Source organism: Parus major, chromosome 12 (genome assembly GCF_001522545.3).
Source record: "Parus major isolate Abel chromosome 12, Parus_major1.1, whole genome shotgun sequence".
NCBI lineage: Eukaryota > Metazoa > Chordata > Aves > Passeriformes > Paridae > Parus > Parus major.
Genome location: NC_031781.1, coordinates 18225886 through 18243434, shown reverse-complemented (window position 1 = coordinate 18243434; position 17549 = coordinate 18225886). Strand labels below are relative to the sequence as shown.

At 42.6% G+C, this 17549-nt stretch overlaps 1 protein-coding gene across 2 annotated transcripts in view; it reads right to left on the bottom strand.

Moving 5' to 3' along the window:
* Positions 1 to 13558: 13558 nt before the first annotated feature.
* CNTN6 (contactin 6) overlaps positions 13559 to 17549 on the bottom strand; it is a 125427-nt gene continuing 121436 nt past the window's right edge. For both annotated transcript variants that reach the window (XM_015641429.3, XM_015641430.3), the window contains exons 21-23: positions 15772 to 15884; positions 14889 to 15057; positions 13559 to 14225 (exon numbers count right to left, since the gene is read on the bottom strand). In XM_015641429.3, coding sequence (XP_015496915.1) covers positions 14092 to 14225; positions 14889 to 15057; positions 15772 to 15884 — 416 coding nt within the window. In that variant the 3' untranslated portion in view covers positions 13559 to 14091. The remainder of the gene's footprint in view (positions 14226 to 14888; positions 15058 to 15771; positions 15885 to 17549) is intronic.

Below are 17549 nucleotides of genomic sequence, written 5' to 3'. Positions count from 1 at the left end.
CCTTCCTTCCTTCCTCCTCTCCTTCCTCTCCTTCCTCTCCTTCCTCTCCTTCCTCTCCTTTTCCTGTTCCTCATGAACTGCCTGAACACATCATTATTCCAAGACTCCTTTGATTCTCCTTTTTATCACCTCAGAACTTTTTACAGGTGGGACGTGTGGATTGTTCCTCCAGCAGGAGCCTTCCTTATTCCAGCTCCGAGGCACAAACACATCGTTGAGTTTACACAGAGTTTTAGTTCCTCTTTTGTTCTCTCCTTTACCTTCACTTCAAATTGGGGATGTAAAAATAGCAAATGTCTTCATTTTGTTGATGCCAGTTCCAGCTCTATGTAGGGCAAATTCTTCCTGGTTTTGTGGCTCCATTTGAAATCTCAGTCAACATTCTGCTGTTTGATCTTTCCTGGTCAATAATGACAGCAGCTTTGGTGACCCTCTCTCTGTTCCTTATCACATGCTGTTTAATATTTGCAATTATGTGGCTTTGCTGCAGAAAATGTGATGGACAGGGCACATTGAGAGCACCAACCACAAAATGGGGCAAGAGGAACCTCCTGGGAAGCACTCCCCGTTCTGCTGTGGGCCTTGCTCTCCCTTTGCCCCAAAAAGCAGGGGGGAAAAAATAGGCAAAAATATCTAAAAGTTTCCTTTTTTCCCTTTTTTTGGTAAACTTTGTTTCTCCCTGCCTGGCAGGAGGCAGAAGCAGCTAATGTCTCCCTGCTGAAAGCATTAACTGATTGCATTGTTGCTTGAGCACAGCAGCTGTCCTTATACATTTAGACTCCCAGTGACAACAAAATTAAGGCAGCCTCCCCTTCTGTCAGGCAATAAAATGATTTTCTCAACTTCTTTATTTCTTCTGAGAACTTCTTAGTGCCTGCCTTTCTCTGGCTGCAGCGAGATGCTCCATCTGAACTGATCAGAACGAAGGAGACCATTTACTCAGTGCTTTCCAGAAAGGAAGAACAAAAAATTATCTGTATTCCAGAGTGCCCTGAGGGCTGATTTCCTCCACTTTTCCATTTGCTTTAGTTTGGTAGGTGTGGGTGGGTGTTTAATCTCATTTGTGGCACCAGTGCTCTGCTCAGGAATTGCCCGTGGCTTTCTGGTGGCTGATGAAATGGATCTTGCTGTGACACCATGGAAAAGAGCAGATCCCTGGCTGGGAGGACGGAGGGTGCTCCTGCAGGGGCTGAACTCTTTCATTTTGGAGTCTGGAAGGCTCCTAAAGCTTTCTGCAAGGTGATGACATGGAATGTCTGGCAGGCTTTGTGTGCCAGTGCTGGCAGCTCACCCTGGCACGGGAAGGGCTCCCAGGGCAAGCTGGAGCCAGAGGCCACCCGCTCCTGCTGTCCTGAGGGGAACAGGGAAGGGTGAACCAGGCTTTTGGGTGTCCTGCAAGGACTGTGTTGGTCTCTGCTGCTGCTCTGGGCTCTGTCAGAGCCCTCCCAAGCAGGCATTTTTGGGTTTGCTGTCACATCTCCCTCTGGCAGCAGTGCCGGTGGTGCACCAGGCCAGGCTTGGGCTCCTGAATCACCTCCAACACCCCACAAATTCCTTCTCAACAAATTCCTGCCTCTGTTTTTCAGGGCCAACGGCTCACTCTGACTCACCCATCGACTTGGGCTTCTCTCTTTTCACTTTCCCCTTTTGTGTGACAATGAGGTGACAACAAGGCCGCCTTCAAAAGAAGAGGGAGAAGTCCCACTTAGCTTCCCCTGCCAGGATCTTAGGATGACATGGAAGCAGAGCTGAGTAAGAAAATAATTTTAAACTCGGTCTTTTCTTCTTTCAATGACCTATTTTGGATACTCCTCCTGCAGCAGCCAGCCCACCTGTGAGAAGAGCATTGAAAGTGTCTCGCTGCTGCTGAATTGCTGATTTCTGTGGCGAAATTCTCTGCATTCTCAGCTGCTGGTGTTATGTTATATCCAAACTTAAATATGCATTGTTTTAAATGGGAAAATCACCCTTCAGTGTTTTAATAACTTGTTTTTCCCAGCTCTGATTGTGTCTCTTTGCAAGCAGTTGCCAGTGCCAACTCAAAAAACACCAAGTCTGCTATAACTTATAGACTACAGGGTAAAATCCCACAGCACCAGGCTACATCATCCAAATTTGCCACAGCAGGATCCTTCACCTATTTTCAGAAACATTTAGTTTTATTTTTTCCTCTCCATCTGACCCTTGCAGCTCAGCGTTGGTAATTAGCCCCCTGCTTCTCTTGTAGTTACTAAAAACCAGGGAAAAATAAATGTTTCCATTTGAAACCATTATTGCAAAGGCACCGCCGTGGAACGCTGGAGACTCACTCCTGCTGTAAGGGAGATTTTCATAAAATGACACTCAGGCATTTAGGGGTGAGCCTTCAGAATTAAGAACAGTATATTTCCTTTTTTTTCTTTTTTAATGAAAACTTGAGGCAGTGCCATTTCTGTGCTTCAGAGTCTGAACTCAGCTGTTAAAATCTCAGCTTGAGGTGCTTTCATCCTAAAAGCCCTAACAAAAACCTCTCCAATTTGAAATAATAAAAATTACAATGTAAGCAAGGAAAAAGTCTTTGGGAACATCATCTCTTCTGCAATGGTACCCAAAGGAAATGATGTTTATATGGAAGAATGGTCAAGCAATGATTCTCTTTTTTTTTAAATTGTTACTGCAGGAGACCTGCAGAACAATTTCCCATCACACGTGGTCCTAACAGCACTTGGAGATTTTTGTAGCAGTTCCCTCCCCAAAATACCCTTCCAATTATTGCAGCTGCGCCTCTCAGATCAAACTCAAAGTTTAAGGATCCAGGAAAAGGCTGGATCAGCTGCTCAGAGCTTTCTGCAGACAGATAGAATCGAGCTGAGATTTCATTTTATCATTAACTATCCAAACCAAACCAGAATTTACCAAAGCCACACAGGAAGTGTTGCACTTTGTTGGCTCTGGATCTGCCTCTCTGCCTCTTGTTCAATCTATGGATTTAAATTTAAATCCTATTTTCTTCCTTCTGCAAGGGACATATTAGAACAGATGTTATTGACTGGGATCCTAATCCTACAGTGACACTGTGGCCAGCTCATCCAATTTTCTTATGAAATTTGATGGTTTTCTTTAAGCTTCAGCTGCTTGTATCAACCACTTGTTTAAGGGTCTCAGCCTTTCATTCATTTCGAGGGATTTCTGACAGGCAGGATTGAGGGCTGGGGCTTACACTGAAGGTTTAAAAAGCCCCACATGTCCAAACATCAAAATTATTGCCTGTTCTGGGCAGTAATTGTGATTTCTTTTAATGTTTTCACCAGAAATAAAGGGGTGTGTTCAGCTGTCTGGATGGGGCTGAGGAGGAGCAGCCCTGACAGAAAAAGATGGGTGTTAATTCTTCGAGGAGACAGAAACAGCAGCCAGAAAATCATGATGGAACACTTCTCCAAGGAGAAAAAGCTGGGACAATTGGGATTGTTCAGCCTGGAGAGGAGAAGATTTGGGGTGACCTCACTGTGGCCTTCCAGAGCCTGAAGGAGCTGCAGGAAAGAGACAATTTATATGGGATGGAGTGATTGGACAAGGGGGAAGGGCTTCACACTGACAGAGAGGGGGTTTAGATGGGATTTGGGGAAGGAATCCTTCCCTGGGAGGGTGGGCAGGCCCTGGCACAGGGTGCCCTGGATCCCTGGCAGTGCCCAAGGCCAGGCTGGAGCACCTGGGACAGTGGGAGGTGTCCCTGCCATGGCAGGGGTGGCTCTGGATGAGCTTTTAGATCCCTCCCAACCCAAAAAATCCCATAATCCCATAATTTTACAGTGTCCATGGCTTATCTTGAAGACTCCATTCCCCCATTTCTCTCTTCTACACTTTGGATTATCAGAGACAAATCCAGAGCTAACATCTCTTTGTGTGTTTTATCGAATTCTCCTTTTCCCATAAAGGTTTTATTTACTCCACTCCTGACTTGATGCCATTTGCCTCAGAAATTCTCCTCAACTTCGACTTTTCCTGCAGCACAAAGGCAGCAGAAGAGCCCTTAAAGACATCATCAAAATCTTTATTTTCATGCCTTCCAAAGCCCCTGGAAGCAGATACTACACATCATTGTAAATAGTATTTCTCTTAATGCAATGATCTCGTTCTAATCTTCCAGTGGTGTGAATATGCTTAGAGAGATGGATGCTAAATAAATTAAAATGAGCTAAGAGAAGATGCTTCATAACCCTGGAAATATTGCAAGCATTATTTAAAGTAGTTAATATTTTTACTGCCTCGTGAATGCTAATCTCTGAGAAATCTCAGGTACCAAATATAGTTTTAATTCTCAATTTTAGTTCTCACAAACTGGAACTGTAAATTAATTTCAACACTATAAAAAGTAATAGAGACGTTTATTTTCTTAAGCAATCTGCCTCATTCAGCTGCAGACTGGATCTGAATTAATGGTCCTGGCATGCTGAATACAAAATTAGTGATAATGTGAAATGCATGTAATGATAATATCTGCTGCAGGAGTTATAATGCTGGGGTCCAAATTTTTTCTCATTAATCTTCTCCATTACTATTAAAAAAAATGATACTGAGCATCCTCTCTGGCACTTGAGTGCTTTTATAGGGGGTTATTTATAAAAAATGGTTCTTTTTGCAGGATGAGAGTAGCCCGAGTGTGCTTCAATCTTTTGGGGATGTTTTAAGTGTAGAATTAAGGTGCCTGTTGCATTTCCATAATCCAATGTCAGGATAAGATAAAACGTTGGAGAAGTCACTGGATGTGACTCCAAAGTTCAGTCTGGAGAAAGAAAAGGAGTTGCTAAATGCTTCCTTTACTGAGAAAAATGGGAAAGAACAGCAAAGCCCCCGTGCAGCTCAACAGCAGCACACACTTTCCCTGTCCCACAAATTCCTTGGATGATGGATGAGGGTTTATGTGGATCTGCAGGAATGTTTGCAGGAGTGCCAGGACAAGAGGTGAGAGGCAGAGGAGGGCACAAGGGGACTGAAAATGTGATCAGGAAAGGAAGAGAAGAGAATTCAAGGCTGTGAGAAGCACACGTGAAGAAAAAGTGGCTCCCAGTGATCCTGTTGTGCATCAGAAACCAAATAAAAACCTTTTTGTTTCCTCTTTTATTTCATTCATTTGGTCTTTTATATTTCCTGTGAGTGATTGCCAGAGAGATTCAGTGTTTGGTTTTTGTCCCTAGCAGGGGCACAGGTCTTCCACTGTCCCTTGGCTCAGATCATGGTTATTAATGAGATTTACTGCAGTCCTGGGGTTTGTCTCAGCGCAGCTCTGGCCGTGTCCAGCTGGCCTTGGGAGGTGTTGGGGCTGTGCAGACCTGGAGGAGGGGATGGGATCAGGAGCCCAGGTCCCCCCAGGGTGGGCTCAGCCCATGGTGCCCTCTCCAGGCCCTTCGTGCTCGGGGTTATTTGGAAGATCTTGGTGTGAATAACTCAGCGCTTGTGGCATTAAACAAAACTCAAAGCAAATAGCAGAGCAAGAACAAACTTCTGCTCCAGATTTAAAGGTGCTTGAACCTTAAAGGAGCTGCTTGAACCTGAGTGTGCAGAGAATCCCAGGATCACTGAGGCTGGAAAAGCCCTCCAGGGTCATCGAGCCCAGCCTGTGCCCAATCCTTGGGGACCGAGTGCCACGTCCTTGGACACCTCCAGGGATGGGAACCCCAAACCTCCCTGGGCCACCCCTTCCAATGCCTGACCACCCTTTCCATGGGGAAATTCCTCCTGGTGTCCAACCTGAGCCTCCCTTGGCACAGCTGGGGGACATTTCCTCATCCTTGTTCCCGGAGAGAAGAGACTGATCCCCACTTCCTTCATTTTTTCTGGCTGTGGGAGCAACTGATAGCCCAGAAAAAATCCAGGGATGATGCTGGGGAGACTGGGTTGGAGGTGGGAGCAGCTGCCTGATGCAGTGGTTCTGCCTAGAACACGGTGGCTTCCAAAGGGTTTTATACCTTATGTGGTGAAAGTGAAATATTTTGTGCTCAGCAGCGTTTATTTTGTTTTCTTTCCTTTGGCCTGAATCAGGAAACCATGCAGGAAAATCAGTATGCAGAGTGCAAGCATCAATTTAAATCTGCAAAGTTGCAGTGGGCTATATAAAGATTTATTAATCAAAATATTTGCAAAATATTGACTGTGCACGTACACTGTGAGGCCTGAGAGATCATCTGCAAAGCAAAGCGTGAATTAATCACTTCTTCTCATCCATTAATCTTTAAAGAATTAAAAAATTATGTAGCTGATATTTGTGGGTATTTTGCGAACTAATTTCATTCTCTAATTTCAAATTATTTCCACTCAACAGTTGTGTAGAGGGAGGAAACAACAGCTCAGGGCAATCAGCCAAATTTTGTCTCCCACAACAGGAGGTGTTTCAGAGGAATTATTCCTGGATCCTTCCCGTCCTGAGGGGACAAGTCCAGAGGCCAAAAATCCTGAGGGACAAAGCACAATCACAGCATCACACCGAGAGAATTTTGGTGCCTCTTTTGGCTTAAACAGCTCTGGAAAACACAGATCTGGGGAAATCTGGTTAGAAGGATTTGGCAGCCCCTGTTCTCTGCAAAAAGAGATGTATTGCAAGGGAAAAACAGAAGAAAATGTGGTTTTGTTGGAGGAAATAACCCCTCATGTTTTAGTATCCAAGTAAAGAATACCAGTGGATACACAGTCAGCATCCTGCCCACCTGGAATGGTGCTGAGAGCCTTGCCAGCCCCTGGATATCCCAGTGATTAAAACCCAAAGGCATCATTTGGGCTGGGCTCTTTAATTTTCTGAAATGCCCAGGTAGGTACCAGCACAGCCCAGCGGGCCCATGAATCAATAAATGCTGGCAGGCTTATTTTACTTAAAGTTGTGAAGTGCCACAAAGCAGCCCTGTTGTAGTTGATGGCTTTAATTTAAAGAAAATAATCAATTTGTAGGGCTGGCATGATGGGGAGCAACAGCCATGATTTTATTTCAGGTGTTTCTTTGGCTGGGTTTATGAAGATGTTTTAGGAACAAGGTTTTAAAGCACAAGGCATGTTGTTATTTTATTTCCTCCAACAACCAATAAGTGAGAGAGCCAGGGCTGTATTTATAGCAGGGTGTGTTTATGGAGGAAATCTTGCAGTGGCTGGAGGAAGGAACACACATCTCCTAATGCAGAGGAATGATTGGGAGCTCCTGCTCAGGAATGTGGTGCAGAGCTGAATTAGATAAATTATTCTGGGCCCCAGATAGCAATGTCTGTGCTCTCCCCTGCCTGCCAGTGCAGGATCCCTCCTGTGATTCCCTTTCTCAGGCAGCGAGGGAAAATCAGAAATGTGGTGTTGTTTTCATTACACAGCTCTCTATTTCCTGCTCCTCATGTATATATACACATTTCTGAGTTTGCATGCATCTATATTTTATATATATATGAGTCATCACTTATTTACCAACATTTATTTTTTAATTTTTATGCTTTTTTTTTTTTTAAATTTCCTTTTGCTAAGTGCATTCCCCTCCCCTGTTTTTCATTCCCTGGGGAGAGAAATTCCTCCTGACCAGAAGAGTGGGAATATAAATCCATAACCCCAGACTATCCCCAGCCTTAAATCCATTGCTTGATGGAATAAACTTAACCTTTTGCCAAAATTACACCTCTCTCTTCCAACTTGTGATACTTGGATATTGGGAGAGAGCTGTGTGCATATTAAATAGGAGAAAAGGTTTATTACAAGTTTATTATACAAGTCAGACTTTAAAAGATATTTTAAAAGCCTTGTGAAACTAAATGGCCTGGAAGAACTTTCCTGTTAGAGAGTATTTCTGAGCTGCAGCAGTGTGGGTTTTCATGGAGGTTTCCTATAGGAGCTCCTCATTGATCTGTGTTAATTTTAATTTACATACTTCACTAAAAAATGCAAAATACAAAAATATAAATATATATATATAAAAATATGAATACAGCAATACTGACTTGTAGACTGAAAGCAGCACAGACAACATGAAATAAAAGTGTTTCACCCTCTAGACAGGGAGCTGGGATATTTGAAATATTTGAAGGCTGGGGGGAGGATGCAGCTCTGCACCCTGGTACTTGTTAAAAAGTGGAATTTCCCTGGCCTGATGGAGCAGTTCCAGCAGGAGAACAGCTCACAGCTGATGTGATTAACAGCCAAATGTTTCAGAGCACAGAGCTCTTCCCTCAGACTGGGAAAACCCTGGAACACCTGGGATCAGGGGATGTTAGATTCCCTTCATGGCACTGCAAAGCCACGAGATGCTGCAAAAAACTCCAGCTGCAGACAGCACCTTCCCTAAAGCTGCAGGAAAAGCAGGAAAAGCACCATTCCATCCTTTGGGGATCACCTTCAGCCCTTCCCAGGAGCCCACCTGAGCTCCCATTCCTGGGCAAGGACAGACACATCAGCTTTAGGAGCAGCAGGAAGCTTCAAAAACACAGTCAGGCATTGAAGGGAGAAGAAGGAAAAGCAGATTAATCCTCCCCCTCCAAATCCAACCCCAAAATGCCTGCCTGCCTTTTTACCATCCCAGCCCTCCAGATTCTCCCCTGGCTAAGGCTGGATTTAGCCCAGGCAGGGCAATTCCAGAGGGGTTAAGCCTTGGAACTTCTTCCCTCTGCTCTGCAGCAGCGTTTGTCTCCTACTTTTCTCTGCTGGAAGCAGGAACACAAAAAAAAGTACTTGTGGCTCAGCCAGTGGATGATTTTTATCAGCTCATTTTAGTCAATAAAGAAAGAAGTCAATCACTCCTGGAAAATAGCACTTTCCAGTGCTGTATAAACCTGGCCAGTACAATTGCAGAATAAATCAATAACTGCATTAATCAATACGATGTAAACTGCTGATCTCTGTGGATAAATTGTACTGGTGTAAGAAGGCTTTCAAATAAATTCTAAACCCACTCAAACTGCACAGGGTTTGAATCTGCTGAGGGCACTGGGATCTGGGGAAGATTTGTGCTGTTTCTCTTTAAAATCTCTGGGACAGCAGGGCTGCAGAATAATATAATTAAATCATGGTAGGAGTGCTCCCACAGACCACTGCAGTGAGAGCTCCAGAAAAGATCCCTTCCCTCAAATTTGCCAGGAAAGGGGGATTTCAGGGTGAATAGGGTGGAGAGCCCTGGCACAGAATTCCCAGAGCAGCTGGGGCTGCCCTGGATCCCTGGAAGTGCCCAAGGCCAGGCTGGACATTGGGGCTGGGACAGTGGGAGCTGTCCCTGCCATGGCAGGGGTGGGGCTGGAGGGCTTTGAGGTCCTTTCCAACCCAAACCATGCCATGATTTCCATGATTTCCATGATTTCCATGATTTCCATGATTTCCATGATTCCCCTGATTCCCATGATTTCCGTGATTTCCATGATTCCCCTGTTTTCCGTGATTCCATTGATTCCCATGATTTCCATGATTCCTGGTTCTGATTCTCCCCAAGAGCTGTGGGAGGTTTGGCCTCTCCAGACACCTCCATTTTTTATAAAAACCCTGCATTCCATCACCCCAGTGTTTATTTTACTTCTTACCATAGCAGGAACCCAGTGCAAGGCTGCTGGCAGAGCCTGTGGATGGTTTATAAGGGAAAAATTGGATTATACCTGAGGAGATGGGACCCGTGGCAGCAGAGTGGTCGGAGCAGAGGGATGAGACTGGGAATGTGGCTGGAAAACCAGCACAAGGAGACAAACAGCTTCATGAACGAGGAAAGTTTGTGCTGGACGTTCCACCAAAGACATCTCACCATTTTCACCATCTGGAAAAAAACAATTATTAGGAGGTGATGACTCAAGGGCAACAATTCCATTTATCTTATTGAACACACCTTACAAAAAAACTTCTGGGACCCCTTAGCATTTCAGAATTATTCCAGTTCACTCCATAAAGATGACAAACATTTGTAGCTGCTTTCCTGTACTGGAATATATTGGTGTCTATAAAACAGGTTAAGTAAAGAAACAATGCACACCAGTATGATTAATATGACATTTTAATTTCTACGTCAGACCTATTTTTGAGTATTTAGTGCTAGGAACTGACAAAGGAAGTTCCTAATAAAAAAGCCCAAATGATTGAAGCTATTTGGAGGCCCTCATTGTACTGTGCTGTCAAAATGTCCAACTGACCTTTTCCTCATGGTAAATTTTTCCAAGGAAGATTTTATACAGGCTATTTTTTAATAGTGCTGATTCCCCACCCTCTCCCCCAGTTTTTAGATTAGATAATGGTCACAGCAAGACAAATGTCAAATCCTTACCCAGACCCTGGACTTGGCCAGGGGCACTCTGTGCAGAGTCTTGGAACCTGATTTAAATTTTTAGGTGGATATTTCTGAATGCATCATTAGCCATTATTTCACATGTTCCATGAAGCCGTGTCCCTCCCATGAACTCAGTCAGGAGCAGAAGGAGCCCATGGAAATGGATTGGCAGGTGGAAATGGGAAATGGAAATGACAGTGGGAGGTGTCCCTGCCCATGGGGTGGCACTGGATGGGCTTTAAGGTCCCTCCCAACCCAAACCAGTCTGGGATTCTGTGCTTCCATGACATTGTGGCTGCACCTGCAGAGACACCTGGAACCTGATTTTTGGGAGAACTGAGATGCAGCAGCCCTTGGGCACGTCCAGGGCGATTTTGGGGGGTGGTGTCTTGGAAATATCAGTGCTGGAGGGGAATAAACACATTGGTGTATTCAAGCTCTGACATCTTCGGAGCAGGGAAAGCAAAGACATTGATTTATTCAAGTTCTCACATCTTTTGTGCTCCCTGAGCAGACAAAAATCCATGGAGGGGGGCACAGAGGATCCCCTGACACCACCCACAGCCCCCCAGTGAATCCCCAAATCTCCAGGAGCAGATTAATCCCCTCCTCCACATGGGAATTCTCCACCACTGAGGCACAGCAGATATTAATAAAATGCTTTTTTTGCACATTTACAACAGATTTGTTCATGGATGTGATTTAGAGCTCGGTGTCAAGGCGTCACCAGGGCTGCATTCCAACAACCCACAGAAAACAGGGAGTTTCTGCACGCTGGGATAATGTTGATTTAGGGGCTGGTACAATAACACACATGGGCTATTTTATTTTGTTTCTTGGCATTCCTATTCAAAAATTGCCCTATAAAGAAGGGAGAAGATGTTAAATAAAGTTTAAATGCTCGTAAATCACAAAGAAACATTGTGCTTGGAGGGAACGGAAACATTTGGAGAGGCTCAAAATTGCTTTTTTCATGGAGAAATATTTTGTTGATGTGTTAAATTCAAAATGAAAATCCCTGACTGTGAGTCTCTTTCATGTTTTGGTACTTTGCTTAGGTTATCAAAAGAAAATAGGTATTATTTTTCCAGCTGTCTGAAAACTCTGGCTAGTCTGTGATTTTCTCTAAAATCTGCTAAGTCTGGGCCCAAAATTCCCTTTACTGGGCACCTTTAAATGGGGTTTTTAATTCAGGTTCTTGGCTGTTAAAAATCAGGAGCACTGCAGAGTCTTTCTGTTGTTTTCATTTCAACTTCTGGTTTTAGGGGATTTGTGCTGTTCCTATTTCCAAAGTTTTTCCTGCAACTCTAAGTGGCAAAACTCTTTTTTGACCCTTTCTCTTTTCTTTTTAATGAAAGCTGCCAGCCATGTGAACTCTTTCCATTTCAGCATCAGCTGCTTTAATAACATTTTCACATAAAAAGAGCTGGACTTTGAGTGCTTTGGGCTGCTCAGACTCAATTTGTCCTGGTGAAACACCAAAGAAGGGACTGGGGAGCTGAGGAGCAGAAAATGAACCTGCACAAGTTCTGCAGTGATTTGGGGAGGATGGGAGGAGCTGGATTTAAAGTTTTTCTCCTTAAGACTGCTTAGTTCTGCTCCTGAGGCAGAATATTCACCCTGGAAGCTCCAGCTCCAAGGGAATTCATCAAGGGAACATTGACTCATATTCCTGGGATTCCTCATTTGTCCCTTTTTTAAAAAGGGCTGCTCCCATGGGAGTGACAAAAGGGGGAAATGCTGAGGTTAAAGAGTCTGGTTTGGATCTGCTACAGTGAGAAAAGAACATCAGAGCAGCACAAAAATGAGAAGAAATCTGAAGAAGTGATTCATTGTTTACACCCACTGCGAAGAAAAATGTTTTTACTTCATTAAGGTATTATCAGGACTTTTAATAGCACATTCACTTCTTTCTAAACCATTCTCCTCCTTTGAAAGCTGTGTTAAATCTCTTCCTAATAACTCCTGTGATTAGGAACTTTGTAGAAATCCCAGAGGACAGACTTCTGTTTTATTTCCAGAGCCTCCCTGTAATTAAGCATCTCTCAGACCTTCTATTGAGCTGTAACTGCTCTGCAGAAAATCTCTTTTCACTCGAATAAAAAGATGTTTTGGACAAAGTTAGCAAAGAATTACATTTATGTTGTGGAGTATAGGAATTTCAGATTTAGTTTAATGAAGGGAAATAAAAGGTACCTGTTATTTAATGTGCACAGAAGGTCTGGGAGTGAGCAGAGGTCCTGCTGGACACCTGCTGGGAAGGGATGATGCAAAAAGCTCTTTCAAAACCAAATAGGAGTGACCTCTATAAAGTATTTTATTGAATTCAGTGTGGGGGTTATTAAATAGCTGTAAAAGATCTTTAATGCTCCTTTCAACCCAAACCATTCCATGATTCTGTGAAGAGATATTTGCTTGGACACCAATTTCTACCATGTGGTTTTGCAATGATTTTATCATTTTTTGAGTTTATTTTCTGCCAGACCAACCAGTGGGCTCTGTGAGGAATCAGAGGAAGGGACCTTGAGGAGGAACCAAAGTTTTAGAGCCTCCTCTATGAATTCCCATGCCCATGGATAACAAACATGGTTTAAAGTGTTTTTTGAAGGATTTCCGTGCACAGCTGAACTTCTTTTACTCTTTCATGCACTGACACATCCTCACCCCCATTCCAACAGTCCCCTTTTTAAAAATATTTGGGGTATTTGGTTATCTTGTAGTTCTAAATGTTTACAAAGATGACACAACATGGATCTGACAGCGGAGGAAAGAAAACAAACTTCAGAGCAAAGTGAGGAGGAAGAAAGGATTTCCCAGGAATGACATCAGGCAAAGAACTCCTTTTATCAGGTGTAGTTCAAGTTGGCAGGAGCGTGGCTTCAAGTCTTCAGCTGCATCTCCTGACATGAAAGCCAAGCTCTGGTGTTTAATTTGTCATTCTGGGGACTCAGGAGATTGAAGGGCTTAATTAGCTTCTTTTATTTATATTTCAAGATGATGAAAATCAATGTTCTTCTCATTTACCTTCATGCCCAACCCAAAGATGAATCTACGCTTTCAAGCCACAGCAAAGAGTAACAAAATCAGGAGACACCAACTGATCCTGCTTGATGACAGATATATTTCAATCTTCCCTCAAAAAATATTCAGTATCTCTGGAAGTTTTGTTGATCAGAGCAGTCTTTGCATGGAAAAGTCCTTGAAAATGGAATTGAGAATATGTAAAGTATCTGAAGGCATAAAAGGTGCTGCTATTTCAGCTCTGGTTCAAGGCCTGCTGATGCCACTGAACATTTTTTATGGAATTCACCAGGCTTTGGGTTGGTCTGTAGGAGACTCCTTTTATTTGAGTTCCCCTTTTCTGCAGCAAATAGAACAGAGCACTTCAAATAATGTGTTTTATGACACCTCTCCTAATGCAGACAAGTGCAAAAAGTAAACAAATATCCTTTATTTAATTGAAAGTGGGTTTTTTTAACAGGATACATTGAAGAACATGAGATAAATAATATCCACATCACAAGAGTTTTAAATCTCTTCTCCCCTCCATGGCATCAGCTTGCACAGGTTGACATTCCATTAAAATGCTGTTCCAATAACAACTACTTGGAAAAAACATTTGAGACCACCCACGTGTCAATCCCAAATTAGGTTTGGCACCACTCCCTCTAATTAATGCGCGCTGATTTATCCCTTCATTTCCAAGCCCATTTTTAAAAATTCATGGAATATTGATACCTAATATTTTCTTAATGACACACCACTTCTACCTCCCTCCCCCTCCCCAGTGTTGCTTTTTCTCAGGAATGTTGGTTATGGTGAAGAATTAAGATAAAATCTACACTTTTTTATTTTTAAAAGTCCACGGCTGAGCATTGCTTGAACCAGCAAGGAAAAGGGTTTAGAAGAACAGAACTCAACAGCAGGATTCCAGATGTCAATGTGTGGCTTATCCTTTGGGATAATTTCATTGCTCCAGAGCTCAAACCTGTAAAAATATAAACAGACAGAGGTAAATCTGTGTCAAAAATTAGTTTTTCTTTGCATTTTAGCTTAACAGCAATCTGTGTTCTCTTTTCAAAATGAAACATTATCCACAAATATTATCTCTATTTATTTGTTTATTAAGTTGTAGTGGCCATTTCATTGAGTATTTTGGATCAACTTCCCACTTCTCCTGTGAGTATCTTCTTTATGAGGGTTTTGATTGTTTTGTGGCAAAACAATCTGTAATGTATAAATATAAAAATTCTCCCTTTTCCATGGGTAGTAAATTCTTTATGAGAGCAGAGGTTGCACCCTGGGCCACCCCCCCCCAGCCATGGGACAGGGCTGAGATCTCTGTCCCAGAAACAGCTCCAGAGCAGATTTAGGGTCTCATTATGTGTGAGAACTTTGACTTTCCCAAGAAATCTTGTTCCTGTGTTCCAGGGTAGTGGAGATCTGCACTCAAAATTAGGCATGGAGCAAACCACATTCTCCTCTAATGAATGTGAGAGTATCAGAAACTAATTTATAGGAGCCAGCACTGAAAAGCACCAGGAGGGAGGACACCTATGGCAAGGGAAAAACTGGGAATCTGTTGTGCTTAGAGGCACAGATTTCTTCTTATGCAACAGCATTCACAGGGGAAAAAAAATCTCTCACTTACTCGATATTTTTGGAATCCTAATTTCCTCACTGCTGCTGCCATCGCCACCATCACTAACGGTTCTTATCTCGATGAGATAATCTTCTTCAAACGGGACCAGAAGTTCAGCTGAAGTGTTGTTTGTCTCCAGGATATGGGCTTTGCTGTGCCTGTTCTGTCTGTACAGAATCTAAGCAGAAAGGGATTGGAAAATGAGAGTTATTTCATTTAGTTTTAAGTTTTAATGGATTTTTCTGGGCTGGGCTGAGAGATTCTTCTGTTGTGTCCCAAAGTTTTCTGAGCATTCTCAGCATCCTCCAGGGTGTTAAAAGCAATTTAAAACAGGAATAAATTCTGCAGGGTTTTGGGGTGGGTACCACAGCAGGTGGTTTCCTAGAACCCGAGGATAATCAAAGAATTCTGCACTGCAACCAAACTTTAAAATAAATTTTTATTTCCTTTAAAAGTAGATTTATGGGAGTGCTTTTTGATTCATTCACACAGATCTTTGTGTAAGTATCTTCCAGTCTCTTTTTTAAAGGCACATTTATGAACTGCCAGAGAGTGAGAATGTTTAAATGTGGTTTATGACTGCCTTTAATGCTTAAAGGACTGTTCTCTATTTCTTATATATTTGTGAAACTCTTTCCCTGGAGATGAAAGCAAGAAACTTTAGGTAAGTAAGATTACAAGGGAACAGGAGAAATACAGGTTTGGGGACAGAAAATCCCTCTCTTGGGACAAAGAAGTCCTACTCTGAATGAATATTTGTATAAACATCAGCCAACAATCCCAATAAATCCAGAAAAATTGGTGATCCAGGTAATGAACATTCACCTTCCACCAAATCTCTCTACATGTACTGTAACCAAAATATCTGATATTGAGAGAAAAAATCACTTACTTTGTAGCCCAACACCTCAGACTCATTCTCCATTGTTTTCACATGCTCCCAGTTCAGGCAGATTTTGGAATTTGTCAGCTTCCAGGCGATGTTTGCTGGAGGTTGACTTGGTGCTTAAAAAAAAAATAAAAAAAATTAATGATAATAGCAAGATAAACTGAATATTAATTTTCATGGTGTAGCTGAATGAGCTGCTGATATGGGACTAGCAAATGCTTGGGTGATCCAAACCTGAAAGAACAAAAAAACATTTTCCAGTCCATCATTGCTCTGGTATTAGTCAGAAAAAAGATCAGTTCATAGCACAGAATCTCTTACTGTGAGACTTCATTTGCAAAATTAGGCACAGCCTGACAGTGTCTGACAGTTCAAGTTATATTTGAGAGATTTTGTGGAAGGAAAATGTTGTTCCTCTCTGTATTTCCACGTCCTAGAGGATGTTTTGCTGTCTGGATCTCAGAAAAAGCCAAAACTGAGAGCAAACTACAGAAGCCAAGATTTCCATCAGCCAGGACAGGTTACAAAGAGCTGCACATGAAAGTCTCCATGTGATCCACCATGAAACATCGCAGGATTTTAGAGATTCTCAGCACAATGGGCTGAGAGCAGCTTTTTCAAAGGCTTTTTATGCCTAAGTGTGCAGACTTTGAAAATTTGCCTACAAGTGCCTGGAATCGAATCCGGTGTGAACATGTGAGGGTGGAACTGTGCCTTTGAACTCGGATTTAGGCCAGCACATCCTCTCCTGTTCCATGGCACGTCCTCCCAGGCCCTGCTGGGTGGTGGCACAGGAAAGGATTGAAACAGAGGTAAAAATGAGGAGAGACTTGGAGAAACACATTCCAGCCCTGATTTTAAATTGTTTAACTCCGGCATCCTTCTCTTCCCCCCTGTATGTTGGTGATTGATGGATGTCACTTGGAAGGAACGGTTGACTTGGGGACAATTTCTTTCATTTCCCACAGAGATAAAACAAACTGATGGGCCCTGCTGTTTCATATCCATCTGCCTGGAGAAGTTTAATCCATCCCTCTGGGGAGGGAATGAGGTGTTGGTGGAGCTCCCAGGTGAATGTCCAGGGATGTCCTTCCATCAGCCACACTGTCAGTGTTGGAGAAGATTCATCTCATTTATCTACTCTCACATACATCAAACTGCAAATTTATTGAAGAATGGCTTGAAAGCTGTTTGTTGCTTTCAGGAAACATTTTATATAAGGAATTGGATAACAAAATAGTCACAAGAGGCAAAGGATGTCAAATACTTCATTGGCTGTGCACTCTGAAGAGGTTTCAAATCACTCAAAAAATGGGTGAATTATGGCCTTGTCCAAAGCATTTTGACATAGAAACTTAAAGCACCTTAATTAATGATCTTGGGGCTGAAAAAACAGCACAGGAGGATTTGCAAAACAAAATTATCTGGCTCTTTTTTTCAGCCAGAAACCGGAATAAGTGGTAAGAGCACTTTCCCAAATCCATAGGAATATCTGCAAGCAAAACCAAGCAGTTCCAGGTCTAAGACTGGCAGATTATTTCCTCAATTAATTTCTTGTAATCAATGCCATCAATAATAAAAGAAATCCCAAATATCTGCTTAAGTTTATAGAGGTGCTGGAATTATTGTCATGGTTTAGGTAACACTTGGCTTTGTTGCTGAACTGAGCTGAGGTTTATCCATGCAAGTATTTCTAATATCTATATGTAATATTGATATGTTTTGTGCGTGTATGTATTTATTTGTAAGGGGAAAAGAAGAGGAAGATGAAGAAAGAAAAG